The sequence below is a fragment of the Chiloscyllium plagiosum genome, unplaced genomic scaffold (genome assembly GCF_037043375.1).
Source record: "Chiloscyllium plagiosum isolate Xiang-an unplaced genomic scaffold, Cpla_swu_hap1 HiC_scaffold_18, whole genome shotgun sequence".
In the NCBI taxonomy this organism is placed as follows: Eukaryota; Metazoa; Chordata; class Chondrichthyes; order Orectolobiformes; family Hemiscylliidae; genus Chiloscyllium; species Chiloscyllium plagiosum.
The window spans coordinates 32841353-32859521 of NW_028270156.1; the positions used below are offsets into that span (position 1 = coordinate 32841353).

The window sequence follows — 18169 nt, forward strand, 5'->3', positions numbered from 1 at the left end:
GGATATCTGGTCGGCATAGACAGGTTGGACCGAAGGGTCTGTTTCTGTGCCGTACATCTCTATGACTAGTCTATGGGATATCTATGTCAGTTTTGGCACAAGCCCCCAGTATTAGTGAGAAGGATTTCATAGTGTTGACTAGGCCAGCCATGCTGGTGTTATTTTTAATGCTTGGGTAAATGCTAGCTACTATGCCGAGTTTTGCTTCTTTTCTGCAGCAGCTTCATACAGGTGAGTGGCTTGTTTGGTCATTTCAGAGTACAGCTAAACATCAACCACTTTGCTGTGGGTATGGAGTCACATGTACGCTAGAAAAAGGGATGCAGATTTCCTTCTGTAAATTATATTAGCAAACCAGAGGAAGTCTTTAAACATAATCTTGTTGTTTCATGATGATTGCTGGGGCCATTTTTGATTCCAGATTTATGAATTAAGTTAGATTCCTGCCGTGTCTCTGGTGGAATTTCGAATTTATCTTTCCAGATCCATTACGATAGACTCTGCATTGTGTGCCCAGTAATACTATCATTTCACTATTACTTATGTAGATTCTGTACTTCTCTAATTCTGGTCTCTTGAATATTTCCAATTTTAATCGCTTCACCAATTGCCTGCTTACTAAACTCTGGTTCTGAGTTCCAATCAAGCTTTTCACCTCAATTCAGTTTTCATTTTGCTTCAGCACATTCTTGTGAAACATTCATATAATCAGCATTTAAAGGTACTATACTACATACACCAACAGCTGATATTTATAATCTCAAAACATGTAACCTGAAAACATCACACTTATAGGAAACTGAGGTTAGGGTGGCGCAGGACAATTGGCGAGATGAAGTGAAGGGAGAGCTGTTCTGCAAGTCGTTGTGCAACAGCTGACCTGAAAGCACTTGATGCTCAAACATTACGAATGCAAAAATGAACAACTTACCTTTCCAGTAGAAACAAGCCTGACCTTAGGAGGGCTTAAAAAAAAATCACCACCTCTTAAATGGTTGGACAGGATCAAATCAGCCTTTTTCAAAACAGAAGGAAAATCTTCATGTAATTTCCAATTAACAGGACTCCAAAGAGAAGAAAAAAATGGTCAACCAATGTTTTACTAGGCACACACTAGTGACAATTAAGTTGATGGCTTTACTAATCTTTTACATCTTAAAGTTTCCATCAACACTGCTTTCAGTCCGCATGATTCATTTAAGGTGGCATGGTACACCAATAGGGCTGTACGTCAATACAGGTTCATTAGTATCTACCCCATCTTGGTTCTGTCACCCTTCATAGTCTTGCCTGATGAAAATCCTTCACAGTTTTCCAAGTTTCAAAGAGACTAGGGAGACAGATTGTCCAAATTTGAACAAAGGTAGTTGGGGAGAATTCAATAAGGTTTTCAAAATAATTCTGGCGTTTGAAACATTAAACAAGGAGAAAACATTTCCACTAGCAGGAGAGTCAGTAACCAAATGGCAGAGATTTTAGGTAATTGATCAAGAAAACAGAGATAGATGAGGATTTTTTGGGTTGAGATAGGATAGTCTGTTTAAAGGGTGGTGGAAACTATAATTTTCAAAAGGCAGTTAGATGAATGCTTAAAAAGGGGAAATTTGCAGACCATGAGCAAAGAGTAAGGGGAACAGGACAAAATGAAACCTTTTAACATGTTGGCACAGGCATAATGACTGAATAGCCTCCTTCAATTCTATAAGATTCTATTATTTGGTTCATTTTCATTCAATAGAATATGCCTCTACTGTGTGAAGCAGATCAACACAAGTTGAAAACAATTCCAGCCAAATCAGACAACTGACAAAGGTCAGCGATCAGGCAAATATTTGTTGAAAATTCAGCGATGGCAAATACTCGACTCCAATAATGTACAAGTCAGGATACACAAACCATTACTTTTAAAAGCCACACAAATGCATGAATAGAAATTGTTTCAGATCCTCCATCTTATTAACAAGATTATGTACTCCTTAGGCTAACAATTTCAGTATATTTGCAGTAATAACTTTAATTCATAATGCCTTTAATGCACAAAAACATCCAAAGCTACTCACCAGTGAGAAATTAATGAGAAGTCAAAAGGGAATAGAGAAGAGCAACTAAAAGCTTTGTCAAAAAGATGAGGCATGAATAGTATCAAAGGAACAGGGAGATACAAAAATGCAGATTGATATACAAAAATTTTTGAAGTGCTGACCACAAGTGACTAAAGGCACATTTGACAATATGGGTTGAACACAAATAATGGGGGTGGGGAGGAATCAATTGTAGTACAATTAATAGAAATTGATAAGTGTAGATTACCTGACAAACACACTCTCAAAAGGAAACTAAAACAATGGTTATCATCCAACTAATTTCACAAAAATAGTTCTCCAACAGTGAACTGTAAATACCCAAATCTTATTGGTAAGTGGCAATTGTGAAAAGCCTGGAGAAAAGCTATAAAGAAGGGTGAAAGATGCAACTCCAAAAGACCATTAAAGCCAAGGTATAAGTATTATATGATAATCCATGACCATTGTCATTTAGGAGGACGACAACAAATGCACGGGAACATTACCAACAGCAAGTTCCCTCCAAGCTATTCATCATTCTGACTTGGAAATATATCGCTGTTTCTTCAGTGTCACAGAGTCGAAATCCTGGGTGCACCTACATCAAACAAGCTGCAATGGTTCAAAGATGGGCAATAAATGCTGGCCCAGCCAGCAATGTCCACAATAAAAACAAGTACAAATGATTGCATCAATACACTGAAGTGAAACCACTTCATTTAAAATTGCAGCAAAATGTCTAATGAGGGGCATAGATAGGATAAATAGACAAAGTCTTTTCCCTGGGGTCGGGGAGTGCAGAACTAGAGGGCATAGGTTTAGGGTGAGGGGGGGAAAGATATAAAAGAGATCTAAGGGGCAACTTTTTCACGCAGAGGGTGGTACATATATGGAATGAGCTGCCAGAGGATGTGGAGGATGGTACAATTACAACATTTAAGAGGCATTTGGATGGGTATATGAATAGGAAGGGTTTGGAGGGATATGGGCCGGGTGCTGGCACGTGGGACTAGATTGGGTTGGGATATCTGGCCAGCATGGACGGGTTGGACCAAAGGGTCTGTTTCTCTTTATGACTCTAAGTGACCTTAAAGCAAGTGCTCACACCATTACTGCTTCATCTTTATGACTCTAAATGACCTTAAAACAAGTGCTCATACCATTACTGCTTCAGCATTGTGAAAGATGGTGCAAACCACTGCTAAGACACCTCTAATGTAGGACAAAGTTTTGTTTGGATGTAGAAACGCAGGAATATAAGACTGTGCCATAATTCAGTTAAATCAGATCTAATTTGTACCTTGAGCAAGTCACTTTGGTTCCCATTACACTTATTTCACTTGGTTAACAAAAGTCTATCAAGTTTCACTTTTGACGTTTCCAAGTGAACAAATCTAAGCAGCTTTATTCGGTGCCTGAGGAGAAAGACTTCAATGTTAAGGTTTCCATAGCTCTTGCCTTCCATCAGCTCACAGAATCATATTTCCTGCAAAGTAGTATTTATTGAAATTTTGGTCTAATGAAATTGTCTAACTCATGTTCTGTTTTAATTAAGCTTCCATTATACATTCAATCTGTGGAGAGCTTAATTTCTTTACTTTCGTTATTCAAGATTCCCAAGTACCCAAGCATCAGTCTAGATGGCTTGCAAATCAAGCTGAGCACTTCTGGGAATTTCCAACAGGCAACAATTACTAATTCCAAACTGAATCCAACAAACATCTTTCTTTAAAAAAAAATTACAAACAGAAAACTGTCAGAATGTGGGCCAAATACAAATTCAACTGGACCAATTCAGGCCTTTGCCCTTCACTTTCCCTACTAATCCTTAAACTTACCAGAGAATCCAGAGCACGACCCTTCTTTCGGTTGATTCTCAATGACATTAAAACATCCCCAAAGAGCTTGAACATCAGTCGTCCACACAGTGAGCTTCCTTATGGATTCCCACACTGCCAACGTAAGAGAAGCTGTGACCTACAAGTCTTTTGTACAAAAGAGAATGCCTGAATTACTGCTGAAGGTCACAACAGACTCTCGACAGTTGGATGGCATAAGTAGTAATTTTCAGAAGTAATGTCAAGAAGAAATGGGGCAGTTATTGCCATAAAACGGTCTTTAGATTTAATATTTCATAAGAACTAAATGAACGTCCATTTTCTTCTCAGCAGCACTGGTAAGGGAAGCGATACTAGAACTCTGTAGGAGATCATAAACAGAAAGCTGAAACAGCTGCCAGACTGGTTCACCTTAAGAAAACTAAAGCCAAAGTACTTAATTAACTTCCTTGTTTCATACCATGAATTGTTGTTCTCGCCACTTCCTGTCTCACAACCAATAGAAATCCGCTTACTTGCTTACAACCAATCAAAATATGAACTACAGCTAATTTCTGTTTCGTTGTTTGCTCACTTTTTTATACTGCTATTTACAAAAGAGGAACCTCAGATGCAGTGCATAAGACGTCAGCACAGTTTCATAATAGCAGCATGCCTCACTCTCAAATTGTGGGTTAAAGCCCCACATCAGATAACCTCAACAGAATTATTAACGTAGCACCAAAAAAAAAGGGAGTATAATCAGAAAGGGGTCAGTAGGTGAGTGGGGTGGGGTGAGGGGGAACGACAGGGGAGTGGTGAAAGTTTGGGAGGGTAAGAAGGGAGATATGACAGATGCATTAGTTATAAGTGCAAACTGTAGAAATGCACAGATCAGCAATGACATGACTGGATGGTACACTATGTTACAAAAGCCAACATTTATCTCAATCAATATAATCAGCAAATAAATTGTATATAAAATCGGTTTTATTTTTCACTATTGTCTGTGGAATATTTTTGTATGATACTAAATGGATGTTGTTTTTCCTCAACTGTTTTTCAATAGAAATGGTGCAGGGTTAATTACTTTTGCCTTTTAGTTACTGCATTATTAATGCAACAGTGGTATGCATGTATCCAATTTCAGGTATACCAAACAAATATGAGTTTCGTCACAATTTGTTGCACTTCCTTAAATCATATCAGTAATTTAGGTTTGCAATGAAAATGTCATCACAAATCACTTAAATGGAATGCACTCTGGTCATGGCAAGGAAATGTGAGTAAAGAAAACCCACTGCAAACAAACATTGAAGGATAATCAAGAGAAATACCAAGATTTCTATTACATTCTATTTTCTGTTGATTTAACTTTGTGCTACAAAGTAGAGTGATCCCATAAGTACAGATCAGATTAAGGTTCTATGGTCTTGCTCCATGGCAGTTATAAATGGTGGTGGATAATTAAGCAAACATAAGCAGCAGCTCTCTAAACATACTTATCTCCCAGAAGCAGAGTCTAAAACTAGTCGAGGTTGAATCAATCAGCTTCAACTAGACATACTCATGTGGATAATCCATTGTGACATCCTCCTGAGGTCCCTATCACAGATGCTAGTCTTCAGCCAATTTGATTTATTCCATGTGCTACCAAGAAATGACCGAAGGCACTGGATACTGCAAAAGTTACTACTTCCAGAATTTGGTCAGGGCTTGTAATGAAGACTTGTGCCTCAGAATGCACGCAATGAGCACCTCCACCAAGACAGAACCTAACCACCTCATTCCTGACATTTAATAGAACGGACATCGCTGAGACCCCACCAACTATCCCCAACAATTGATTATAAAATTGACCAGAATAATCACAAATACTGTAGCTACTAAAGCAGGTCAGAGCCTGGGAACTTTGCACTGGATAACTGACCCGACATCCCCAAAGGCTGTCCACTACCTATAAGGCACATAAGGTGTATGATGGAAGTTCCAACAGTGCCATCCAGGACAAAGCAATCCTCCAGATTGGAACCTCTTCCACCAACTTAAACATTCATTTCCCCCACCATAAGCAAATGGTGACAGCAGTGAACCATCTGCAAGAGACATTGCAGCACTTCACAACTTCTTTTGATAAAGTCTTCCCTACCCATAAACTCTACCACCAGAATGACAAAGACAGTGACACTGGAGCCCATTCTCACACACCTCCATGCCACAGATTAGCCTCACTTGGAACTACATCATCCATTCAGCAGAGTCAAACTCCAGGACCCCTCACCCAAACAGTGAGTGTACTACGCCAATTGGACTTAGTGATGCCTAGCATATTCGTGCTCATGTAAGTGATTCAGTACCATTTTCTCATAGTCAGTTAAGGATAGACAACAAATGCTAGTTTAGCCACTGAAGGCTACATCCCATGGATAAGTAATAATACATATAACAAATCAGTCACCACTGTCTTTGTAAAAGAAGGTTAAGTGAGAATGTTACCAAGTTTTCAAACGGTTGAAATAGATGCTGCCAGACTAACATTTCCAGAATCTGTAGTAATGTGGTTTTGTATTAATCTAAAAACAAAAGATTATGAGATACATAAATCACCCAATTCTTGACAAGGTATCAAAGTTGCCCATCTGCCAGCAAATCTACTCAGAATATCAGATCTATGGCTAACTTGCTCAGGGTTATTGCAGCACCAAAGGAGAACACCAAGAAACATGTTTATACACAGTGAAATGTTGAGAGATCTGGAATGTACTGCAGCAATAAATGTCACCATTTTCTGATTACTTTATACATATGGCAAATTTGAAGGCTGTGAAGTTACTAAAAAATACAAGTGCTTTGAAACTATCAGTTCATTCCTGTTTATCTAGCAAAAAGTCAGAACTAATTTTGCTAGATAAACATGAACGAGCATTATATAGTTTAGCATTGTAGGCAGTCCAAAGAAGGTTCACTAAGCGAATTCCTAGTTTGGAGGGATTATCAGAAAAGTTTGAGGTGGTTTGGTTTGTACTCATTGGAGTTTAGAAGAATGAGGGGAGACCTAAAAGAAACTTGAGATTCTGAGGAAGCTTGACAAGATAAATACGCAGAATTTATTACCCTTTATGGGGGACTCAAGCACCAGAGAGCATATTCACAGAGTATGGGGTCACGCTGTTAGGATAAATGAAGAGAAATTTCTGGGGGCAGTGAATCTGTAGAATTCTTTACTACAGTGGTCTGGCGAGGCTAGGTCATTAAGTATATTCAAGGTTGAGATGGATTTACAACCAATAAGGAAATTAAGGGTTATGGGGAAAAGTGCAGTTAAAGATTATCTGATCAAATATGATCTAATTGAAAGGCAGAGAAAACTTGATGGACTGAATTGTCTACTTCAGCTCCCAACTCCTATGGTTCTTTGGTCATAATACCTCACTGAACGAACAGCATGGGATTGAGAAACTTTCCTAGCTCTTATATTGACAGATAACAGCAGCTAACAAAGGTTTCCAAACCATGTCAGAAATCTTCTACTTATTCAGATTAAGTACATGAAACTCATTTTGTGATATTGTTTTACAGTATGACCATCCAGTGATTTTACTGTAGTCATGTTGGGAGTTTCACGTTTAACTTGCCATTAAAGTCACAGCACAGGAACAAACTATTCAACACAGGTGTGTTATACTGGCATTTATGCCCTACACTATTGCCCTCAGAACCCCTCTTTATTTCAATCTATCACAATGCCTTTTGTGATGAATGGCGTACAATTTATATATTTTGGAATTAGATTTCAAAATAGAAATGTCAGTATTTGGTTATTTCTGTGAAGAGTTATCTTAAAAAATGTTTTATTTTTCCCTGGAGCCCTGACTAAACCCAGCATTTATCAAGAACCAGATGACAGCAGACAGTATGGTATTAATGGAAAGATGTTTATGCTGTTGGGTTTACAACAGGTAAGTAAGGCCATGGCTTAGTTTTCAGTTTAGAAGAATCTAGAACTGAGCAAACTCTTTGTAAATTTCAGTTCATAAGCAAGTTTCGAGTCTCTCCTGGGGTAGTTCCAAACAGTTCAGGAACAAGTCACCTCAGCAGAAGGGTTCATGAATCTTCCAAACCAAGAGAATTTGGTTTAAAGTCTGCAAATTATTAGAAACAAGAAATCCAGGCTCTCAGATGTGCGAAAGGCTCATCTTAGCAGACTCACAAATCACTAATCAAATTGTCACCACAGTCCACAGCAAGGAAACTTAAGGAGTCAGGAAACTAGACTTATGAAATCGAAATAATTTTTTGTACTTATGCTGCAGTAATTGATAGCGACAGAGAAAAGTTTGAACCTTTGTTCTGCCGTGTATTTTAAGATCACTTCAACCATCTTCTATCTTTATATAATTTGGTTTGATGTCCTCTCCATTTTTTTGTGAAATAAAAATCTGTTAAAGAAAATCTGTAGCATTGTGTGAATTTGCCTTAGTGACTAACTACCCCCACACCTACTAACTAAACAAAAAATAAGATAGATTTTATTCTGGGATTGGACTTGCTTATTAGTATGAACACCAGGGATGAAGACATTTGCTCCTCCTTCCTCCCTTATGTAACGATCTAGCTTTCTATTAAACCATCTATGCCATTTGTCGCAACTATTCTCTGCAGTAGTTTAGAGTCAGAGAGTCATACAGGACCCCTTGGTCCAACTGGACCATGCCAACCACAATTCAAAACTAAACTCGTCCCACCTGCCTGCACTTGGCCAATATCCCTCCAAACATTTCTTATTCATGTACTTATCTAAATATATTGTAAACACTAACAATACCCACATCCACTACTTTCTCTTGTACTTCATTCCACACAAGAACTATTGTGTAAAAAAATTAACCCTCATGTCTTTTTAAATCTTTCTCCTCTAACCATAAAAATATGCTCCTTAGTCTTGAAATCCCCCACCCTAGGGAAAAGATACCTGCTATTCACTTTGTCTATACCCCTCATGACCTCTATATAGGTCACTCCTTAACCTCCTACACTCCAGTGGAAAAAAAATCCCAAACTATCCAGCCCCTCCAGTCCTATTCTACTCATATCCTATCCTCTGCATTCCCAAGTAAAAATATTTCTCTGTCCTGTTTTAATTTCTCTATATTCACAATTGTAGTATTAAATGTGATTAAAAACCAGGATTGCTGCATTGTTTAAAAGCAAATTATCTGGCACTCATTACAAACACTGTTTACACAGCTACTTGTTCAAGCAGTAGTTAAAACCTCACTACAGACAAGCTGGAGCTTGAGGGCTGTGTACAAAGAGAGATCTGGCCCGCAACAAATAGCCAATTGATAACTGTTGAATAGTCCACCCAAAAATTAGAAAGGCCTCTTATCCGCAAACTAAAAGATTGGCTCCCAGGAAGGTGAACAAGTTGGGATGTGAATGCTTGGGTAAAAGCCATCAGACCTCAGAGGAAAGGAGCTGTTTTTGCTCTGGAATAAAAAGCTTCTCAAGCCTGATATCTGGTCTATTTAGATTCTTCAGATGTTGCAAGCTGTGACTTTTTGTCAATATGTTGAGACCTTAATAAGCATGAACCAGTCTGAACCACTGCCTCCTGCATATACTTGGAGAAGGAAGATCACTAAGCAGTGCCCTGATTAGCAAACTGATCTCAGCAAACCCTGTGCAGAGAGACCACTGAACTGCTTCCCCAGTTTATCCCCCCCTCCACTGATAGCACCAATTTTTTACAAGTCTGTCTGGGCCTGTGTGCATGTGTATATATGGGGAATTTTAAGGTGTAGGTTTGCTCGCTGAGCTGTAGGTTTGATATCCAGACCTTTCATTACCTGGCTAGGTAACATCATCAGTGGCGACCTCCAAGTGAAGCGAAGCTGTTGTCTCCTGCTTTCTATTTACGTTTGTCCTGGATGGGGTTCCTGGAGTTTGTGGTGACGTCATTTCCTGTTCGTTTTCTATGGGGTTGATAGATGGTATCTAGATCTATGTGGTTGTTTATGGCGTTGTGATTGGAGTGCCAGGCCTCGAGGAATTCTCTGGCATGTCTTTGCTTAGCCTGTCCCAGGGATGAAAGAAACCACCAATTCGACTGGGACAACACATCTATCCTGGGACAGGCTAAACAAAGAAACACATAGATCTAAATACCATCTATCAACCCCTCAGAAAACGAACAGGAAATGACATCACCACAAACCCCAGGAACTCCATCCAGGACAAACACATGAATAGAAAGCAGAAGACAACAGCTTCACTTCACCTGGAGGTCGTCACTGATGATGTTACCTAGCTAGGTAATGAAACGTCTGGATATCAAACCTACAGCTCAGCGAGCAAACCTACACCCTAAACCTCAACCTGAGCAACAAACCTTCACAAACCTTCCAAAAAAAATGGGGAATTTTATTAGGTACAAGTTTTTATTAGCAGTGTTATACGCCATCTGTCCATAATTGTTTATCTGTAGTTAGAATCTATTTATTTATAATAAAGAGAAATTCTTGAAAAATATGAAACTTTGATCTATGCTATTAATTAAGATCCATAAGGTAAACAAATTGGGGAATTCTGTCTACTTAAAATCTTTTAACTTTGTGATGAGGCTGAAATGGCAGGGCTCAATTTACAACTTGCTACCCCAATGAGACACAAAGGTAACAAAGATGTGTGTCTAGTATCAGTAACATAGTTGAAGGAAAACACCAGTTTCTGTACTTTCACAAAGGGGAAAATAGAAGAGACAAATCATAACATAAGCTTAAATTGTGCAGTTGAAACAGGAGATGTCAGATGCTGATGAAGGTCCCACTGGAGAGAACTGGAGAAAGTTCTGAGGATGGAAATTAGAAGAGGAGATTTACCCATTCTAACAGGGTAGATCTCCATTCAGAATGCTGGAAGGGCAAGGGAAATGGATGGAACTTGATGGAGTTTGTAAGATTTAACTTCAAAAAGGAAACTTTAAAGGAAATACCATGGATTGGATTTTAGCTTTAACAACACCTGAGATACCAGAGGTAAACAGCACGGAGATTGCAGAAGTAGTACATAGGGTGGATGATAGCTATGAAGGATTTCTACCTAAAGGCAAGATAACCCCTTTTCCTTTAATCACCAAGCCCATAGCTATACTAAAGGATACAGGGGTTATTCAAACTCCAAGAGGTTATATAGTTTTGCAAAACATGTCACCCATGGTGGGCGGCAGGAAGGCCTCAATATGTAATCAAACCAGAATTTTTGAGACCAATGTCAGTTTTTGAAAAACAATTTAGTCGACATGCTGTATGACACTATGACTGAATGTTGGTAAATCATGTAGGACCATTACTAAAATCAAAAGCATTACAATTATGGATATGAAAAGTCAATTTCCAGAAGCTATTGCTCTATGGACAATTACAGCTAAGGTAGCAGTGGAAAAAATGACGTAGTTTTTGTTTTTATTTGTTATGGACTACTAACTGAGATACAATCTGATCAGGGTTCTAACTTTATGTCTGTTGTTTTCCAGGAAATCATTAGCAGTTTGCCTATAAAACAACTCGAGTCAATGGCGCATCATCTGCGAACACAGGGAGCTGTGAAGAAATACCATGAAAGACTGCACGCCACACTATATATGACAAACAGGCAGACAACTAGCAATCCGCATCCACAAATACCAATAAGCCACTAAAGGCCACGACCAGCTATCCATAGTAGACACACACACACAACAAAGCCCACAAATTCGACTGGTATATCACAATGATCATAGGGCAAGCCAAAGAATTTCTAGAAGCATGGAATTCATCCACGGACTCCATCAACAAGCACAGAGACCTAGAACCCATATACTGGCCACTATAACGAATAACCCGAATTGGCAATTGGAAGCAGTAGGAACTGGACCAAATAAATTCCAAAAGAGACAGTACAGCAGCGCTTCACAGAAGGCTCCAAAGCACTGAAGATTCACCTAGACAGGGGACAAAATGTCTGCAAATCAACTTCACAGCTCAGTGAATATACCCACAACTATGATAAATATTTCAGATAGAAACATAGCAGCAAACCCCAGAAAAAACCATAGAAAGCTGCAAGTTGAAGGATAAAGAAAAATCAGAAATCACAAAATTGCATTGACCCAATTAGTGAGATTTATTTAGGACTTATTAACCAGCGTGCAGGGAGGAATGACCAAAAAGAACGTAAATTAAGAATAAATAGCAGTGAAAGAGGGAGCTCAATAAAAGAACCACTACAGTACTGCAGCATTAAAACACTACACATTGTCACACCCCAGGCTGGGTTAAAGCACAAGGAAATGCATTCTACACCAACAAAAAGTGAAGAACTAATGGCAGGTATGGTAGGTTAATTTAGCGGCAGTTTCTCCCAAGCATAGTAGTAATGAAGTTGGGAGATTGGGAGTTATAGTCAGAGAAATCATCACTCAAAACACAAGGATTCTGTTGGCAAACAGTGCTGAGAAAGCCAAGGATAACTTCCCCAAAGCATAATAAAAGGGAAGGATGACTATAAATCAGCAACAAACAAGCCAAACAATTTTCATTATAGAATTTAAAACATTTGAGGACAAATGAAGGAGAATCAGATAACATAACCATTGAGCAAAGAATGATGTGAGAAAGAAAATTAAAATAAAAATTTCTTAAAACAATTGTTAGAACAAAGCAATATAGAATCGATAGCATCCTCAATATATATAATTGAAAGATTTATAATTAACATCTATACTTTACAATCTGCAGATACAGTTTCATAACTGCTGCATTACTATTCATGAATACACACAAGGGCTATTGCCCATGCAGCACTACAGTTTTATGCAATCTACACTACAAGCATCAAACCTAGGTCAGGAATCCATTATCCGCACATCCTAAAACCAAAAAGACCTAAAACTGAAGGTCTTTTCAAAAGAGGGCCGAATCAGACTGCTGAGTTTGGGCCCTTTGGAGAAAAAAAAACTGAGCCAAAAGCAGAGGTCTTTTCTTCAGATAGCCAAACTCAGCATGTCTTCCATTCAGGCCCTATTCAGGTCACTATCCCATTTATTTCTGAAACACAGTGTCCATTTTAAAATACAACCTTACAAGTTGTTTAGTTAAAAAAAAATTCAATAATTAAGAATTGTGCACTTTATCAGAGGGAGCCCACCTGCCAAGAAGTTGCTTTGAAAACATTAAGTGTCAGCACTAATTCTCTCCCCAACACCCAAAAATAACATTGAAGCCATAATTTGTTTCTTACAGCACAATGTAACATCTGAAAGAACATGTCCTTCTCCACAGTGCAATCCCTTCATCTATAATCTAACACACATATGCATGGTGAAAAGCAAATTAGCATTTGCACTAATGATTTCTACAACTAAACGAGAGACAACTCATGGCTGATAACACCTGCATTTTTGTAAGAACTATGTTCTAATCAACCTGCCCAGTTGTTGTTAAACACCTCTGGTGCAGGTTTGACTTGAACCCAAGCCTCTTGGTTCAGGAGTGGGTACATGACCAGTGCCTCCCAACTTCCACAAGCAAACTCATCATCCAAATTTCTTCCACAAACAAGAACCAAAAGAATGAGAGTTCTGAGGAAGGGTCTCTCAACCAGAAATGCTAATTCTGATTTCTCTCCGTAGACGCTGCCAGACCTGCTGAGCTTTTCCAACAACTTCTATTTTTGTCCTTGCTCCACCTTTACCCTGCTCTGCAGGTCAATTTTATCCTCCAACATTGTTAAACTGCCTAAATGCGATGCATATGAACACAGCAAAAATATTTTTAATTTCCAACACAAATCAATGTGGCATACCAAATGAGAACCCTCATTGTGAAGCAGCAGTTAATGGAAAATTAACTGTTTGAGTTATGGTTCAAGAAACTCACTTCATGTTTGTAGTATTCATGTTTATTTCCTGCAGACCATCTGTCATGTGTATTTTTGATAGTGCACTTTACCTTGCCAAAAATCTCAATACCCTTCACCAGCACTATCTCGCATCCCCTCTACAAACTCTCTTTTTCACTGGCGTCTGAGGCTAAGGGGTGTCCTTATACAGGTATATGAAATCATGAGGGGCATGGATAGGTAAATAGACAAGGTCTTTTCCCTGGGGTGGGGGAGACCAGAACTAGAGGGCATAGGTTTAGGGTGAGAGGTGAAAGATATAAAAGAGACCTAAGGGGCAACTTTTTCACGCAGAGGATGGTGCATGTGTGGAATGAGCTGCCGGAGGAAATCGTGGAGGCTAATACAATTGCAACATTTAAAAGGCATCTGGATGGGTACATGAATAGTAAGAGTTTGGAGGGATATGGGCCGGGTGGCGGCAGATGGGACTAGATTGGGTTGGGATATCTGGTCGGCATGGATGGGATGGACTGAAGGGTCGGTTTCCATGCTGTACTTCTGTATGACTCTATGACTTAGATAATTTCTGTGCATTACTTCTTTCTTTTCATCCCAGAGTAAAATGCTTTTAAGTCATCTAAACCAGGGTTTTCCAAAGTGGGGATCTGGACCCCAGCTAGAACTGCAAGTTGAAACATCACCTGCTCACTTCCCATACCTCACCCTAAATACCAAGGGGCTGAATTCATTTTCAAGCCACAAAATGGAGTTATAGTAGCAAAACATTTGGAAAACATTGATCTAAACCTCTCACTCTAGAATTTCAACTTTCAAATCCTTCACCTCTCTGTGTTTAAGATGCTTTTTAAAACCTAACCATTCAGCCATGCTTTTGAATACCACACCCCACACTTCCTTTTGTGGTTCAGTATAATTTTCTTTTGCCTGAAAACATCTAAATACACTGTATTCAACTGAACCCTCAGAAGAGACCTCAGAGATACAGGTAGCCCCCACTATCCAAAAGTAGAGCATTCCCAGGAAACCGCTCGTAAGCCGAAAATGGGGTAAAACTAAGGTGCATGATTATTATGGGAAACAGTATCGCTGCTTTTCGTAAAAGCAAAAACCCTCTTTGGGTTCACAAAAACAGGTACTAATGTAGGTCTTTCATAAAAGCGAAATTGTGTAAAGCGAATGATGAAAAGCAGGGTTGGCTGTATTCAAATAACTTGCATTTATGTAACACCTTTTATGTTCTTGGGATCTCTGAAGTCATTTCACAGCCAAAAAAAGTAACTTTTAAACAAAAGCAGAAATTGGTGAAATTCAGCAGGTTTGGCAGCATCTGTGGCAAGAAAGCAGAGTTAACGTTGAGGTCCAGTGACTACTCAAAGTTCCACAGCATGAGATAAATTGAGCAGATAACCTGTTTTGTTAGTGCTTAGAATAAGCATTGGCTAGAATGCCAGGAGAGTGCTCTTTCTTTCCTTCCAATAGTACTGATATCATTTACAATACGAGAGCCTCAGTTTAATGTCTCATCTAAAAGCTGGCACTTCCAACAGTACTCCCTGAGCACTACAATGAAGTACCAGCTTGGAATAATGTTTAAGCCTCAAGCCACAACTTTATGACTCAGGCAAGAGAGCATTGCCACAGACCTTAAGGTAGAACCTGAGAAGATAGAGCTTTACAAAAAGGGGATTTGGAATACACACCTTCAAAATAAATGATTTTTGGACAAGGAACCAAAGGTTAGTCTTAAAATGTCACTCACAAAAGTTTCACTAATAAATTGATAAAATTGAGAATTGACATCAAGAGGTTTTTTTGGTGTTGCACTGTGGAGGAAAGCTCTCACAACAATTTAACAATTGTGCTTCAACTTAGTAACTCACCTAGAGAAAGCAAAGTAAATACTGAATTTAGAAAAGATAAATGCTTATATGCCAATGCAACAAATTCACAAGAAATTTTCTGAAAAGTTTAATATCATGCAGACTATAACTAACTTTTAGAAGTAAAGGATACATTTGCTCAAAAGCCTGAGGGATTGAAAACTGAGAAAAGCTCCTGAATTACAGACAACTAAATAACTAATTGCACTTATTGTTACAATAGAGGAAATAGTGAATAGAATGTGGGAGGTTGTTGCGCTCAGACATAAACAATTAACTAACTTGTTTCCTTTAGTTAAAAATCACAACACCAAGTTATAGTCCAACAGGTTTATTTGGAAGCACTACCTTTCGGAGCGCTGCTCCTTCATCAGGTGGTTGTGGAGTATAAGATCATAGAACACAGAATTTAGAGCAAAAGTTGACAGTGTGCTGTAACTGAAATTATATATTGAAAAATATCTGGATTGTTTAAGTCTCTCATCTTTTAGAATGGACATGTCGGTTTCAGTGCTTTCATATGTAAATTCCAGAAGTAAAAGCTCTGGAATAAAAGCACTGAAACCGAGTCCAACATCGGCACATCCAAATCATCACTATCCCTGTTTTTATTTTAAAAGAGGTGTTGGTTGAAAGAAATGATACCAGAACTCCTTAAGTACACAGACCTGTCACTTGAAGCTCAGGTTGTTTGTTTACCTATTTGTTTATCTGTTTATCAGACTATTTATACATTTTATTCAACCCTACTTTAAGTTTCAGGCATTACATTCACTTTATCACAAAGACTGCCTACTTCCACTACGTCCATCACATTCCTGATGAAGAGCTTATGCCCGAAACGTCAACTCTCCTGCTCCTTGGATGCTGCCTGACCAGCTGTGCTTTTCCAGCGTGACACTTTTTGACTACTTCCACCATGTCACCTGTCTCAGTTAGCTTCCAATTATGTCCAGGTGAAACCCTTACCGTGTTTTAAAAACCATTGTTGGTCTTGTCCCTGACAATATCAGCAACCACACATCCAGCCCATTAACCCTTAAGCAATTTTGTTCTGTAATGCTCGAATATTTCTATTTCCAGTATATCTATATCCTCCTCTAACCACAACCACTCTTGGCTGTGAAGTCAACCATCCAAACTCTAAAATTCCAATAGGCTCGACATATTTAAAACTCTACTTAATACTACCTTTTTGACCAAGTGTTTAGTCATGTCCAAATACCTCCTTTGGTTTGGTTTCAACTTTTGCTTGATTATAGTCCTGTGCAGCAATTTGGAGAAAATTTTCTCTATTGGAGAAGCTATATAAATGGATACTGATATAAAACTTCAGTTAGAATCTGTACATTACACAGTACTTAGATATCATCAGTTCATTGTTTATACCAAAATAATATCATGCCAGTACAAAACTGGAGTTTAGTAATGACTGGAACTAGTTTTTACCTAAAAATAGGAGTACACGATCTGTCCCCACAACTTCCGTGATGCACTTCTTCACAATTTCAAAACATATCGCCATGTAAACAACTAATTTGGCATAGTCATTAATTGAACATAATAGCACATTAAACAATAGCGTAGTGTGAAAGAATAAAAATTTACAAGAATGTAGGGAAAGAATGGGATTAAATGAATTGTTCTCAGGAAATTGCACCAACTCAATGGGCTAAACAGTCTCCTTGTGTGTTGCATTGTTCTTCTTCAGTGCTTATCCAACACTAATCCCAAACAAACTACAATGACTGGGAAACATTAACCAGAGGAAGGATTGGAAAGCCTTTAAAAACTAACACAGGACAACTAAAACAGAATAAGAGGGGAAGATGATGAAATATGAAAGTAACATAGCTAGAAATATGAGTATTTTTAAGACATTTAAAAGCTAAGAGTCAGTTAAGAGTGGACATTAGATTGCATGAAAGTGAGGCTGGAGAAGTAGTTACAAGAAACAAAGGAATGGAAGACTAATTGAATAGATACGTTGCATCAGTCTTCAGGTTCCAAGTCACCAGTAGCATACAAGAACTTCAAGAGAGTCAGGGAACAGAGTGGAGTATAATGGCCAATAAGGTGAATATGTCTGGAAGCTGAAAGGTCTGAAACAGATAAATCACCCAGACTGGATTAACCATACCTCGATGTCCTCAAGGGGAGAGCTGAAGAGATTGAGAAGGCACTATTGATGATCCTTCAGGAATCACTAGAATCAAGGAGGCCTGGAAAATGGCAAATGTAACACCCTGCTTAAGGGAAGCAGAAAACAGGAAATTATTGTCTAAACTTACTAGCCTGACTTTGGTTGTTGGTAAGATTTAAGAATCCATTAAGGATGAGATTGCATAGTACTTGGAGGTGCAGAGTAAAATAGGGCAGAGTCAGCATGGTTTCATCAATGGGATATAATGCCTAACAAATCTGTTAGAATTGAGGAAGTAATGAGGAAGTCACACAAAGGAAAGCCAACAGATGCAATCTATTTGGATTTCCAGAAGGCCTTTGA

The 18169-nt window shown here is 38.6% G+C and overlaps 1 protein-coding gene across 4 annotated transcripts in view; it reads right to left on the bottom strand.

The window, feature by feature from the left end:
* Positions 1 to 18169, bottom strand: part of usp47 (ubiquitin specific peptidase 47) — a 182994-nt gene that overhangs the window by 133725 nt on the left and 31100 nt on the right. For 2 of the 4 annotated variants that reach the window (XM_043705673.2, XM_087996425.1), the window contains exon 1: positions 3902 to 4262. The exons of the other annotated variants lie outside the window; for them this stretch is intronic. In XM_043705673.2, coding sequence (XP_043561608.1) covers positions 3902 to 3976 — 75 coding nt within the window. In that variant the 5' untranslated portion in view covers positions 3977 to 4262. Of the gene's footprint in view, positions 1 to 3901; positions 4263 to 18169 lie in introns of those variants that run through there. 4 annotated transcript variants of the gene reach the window in all.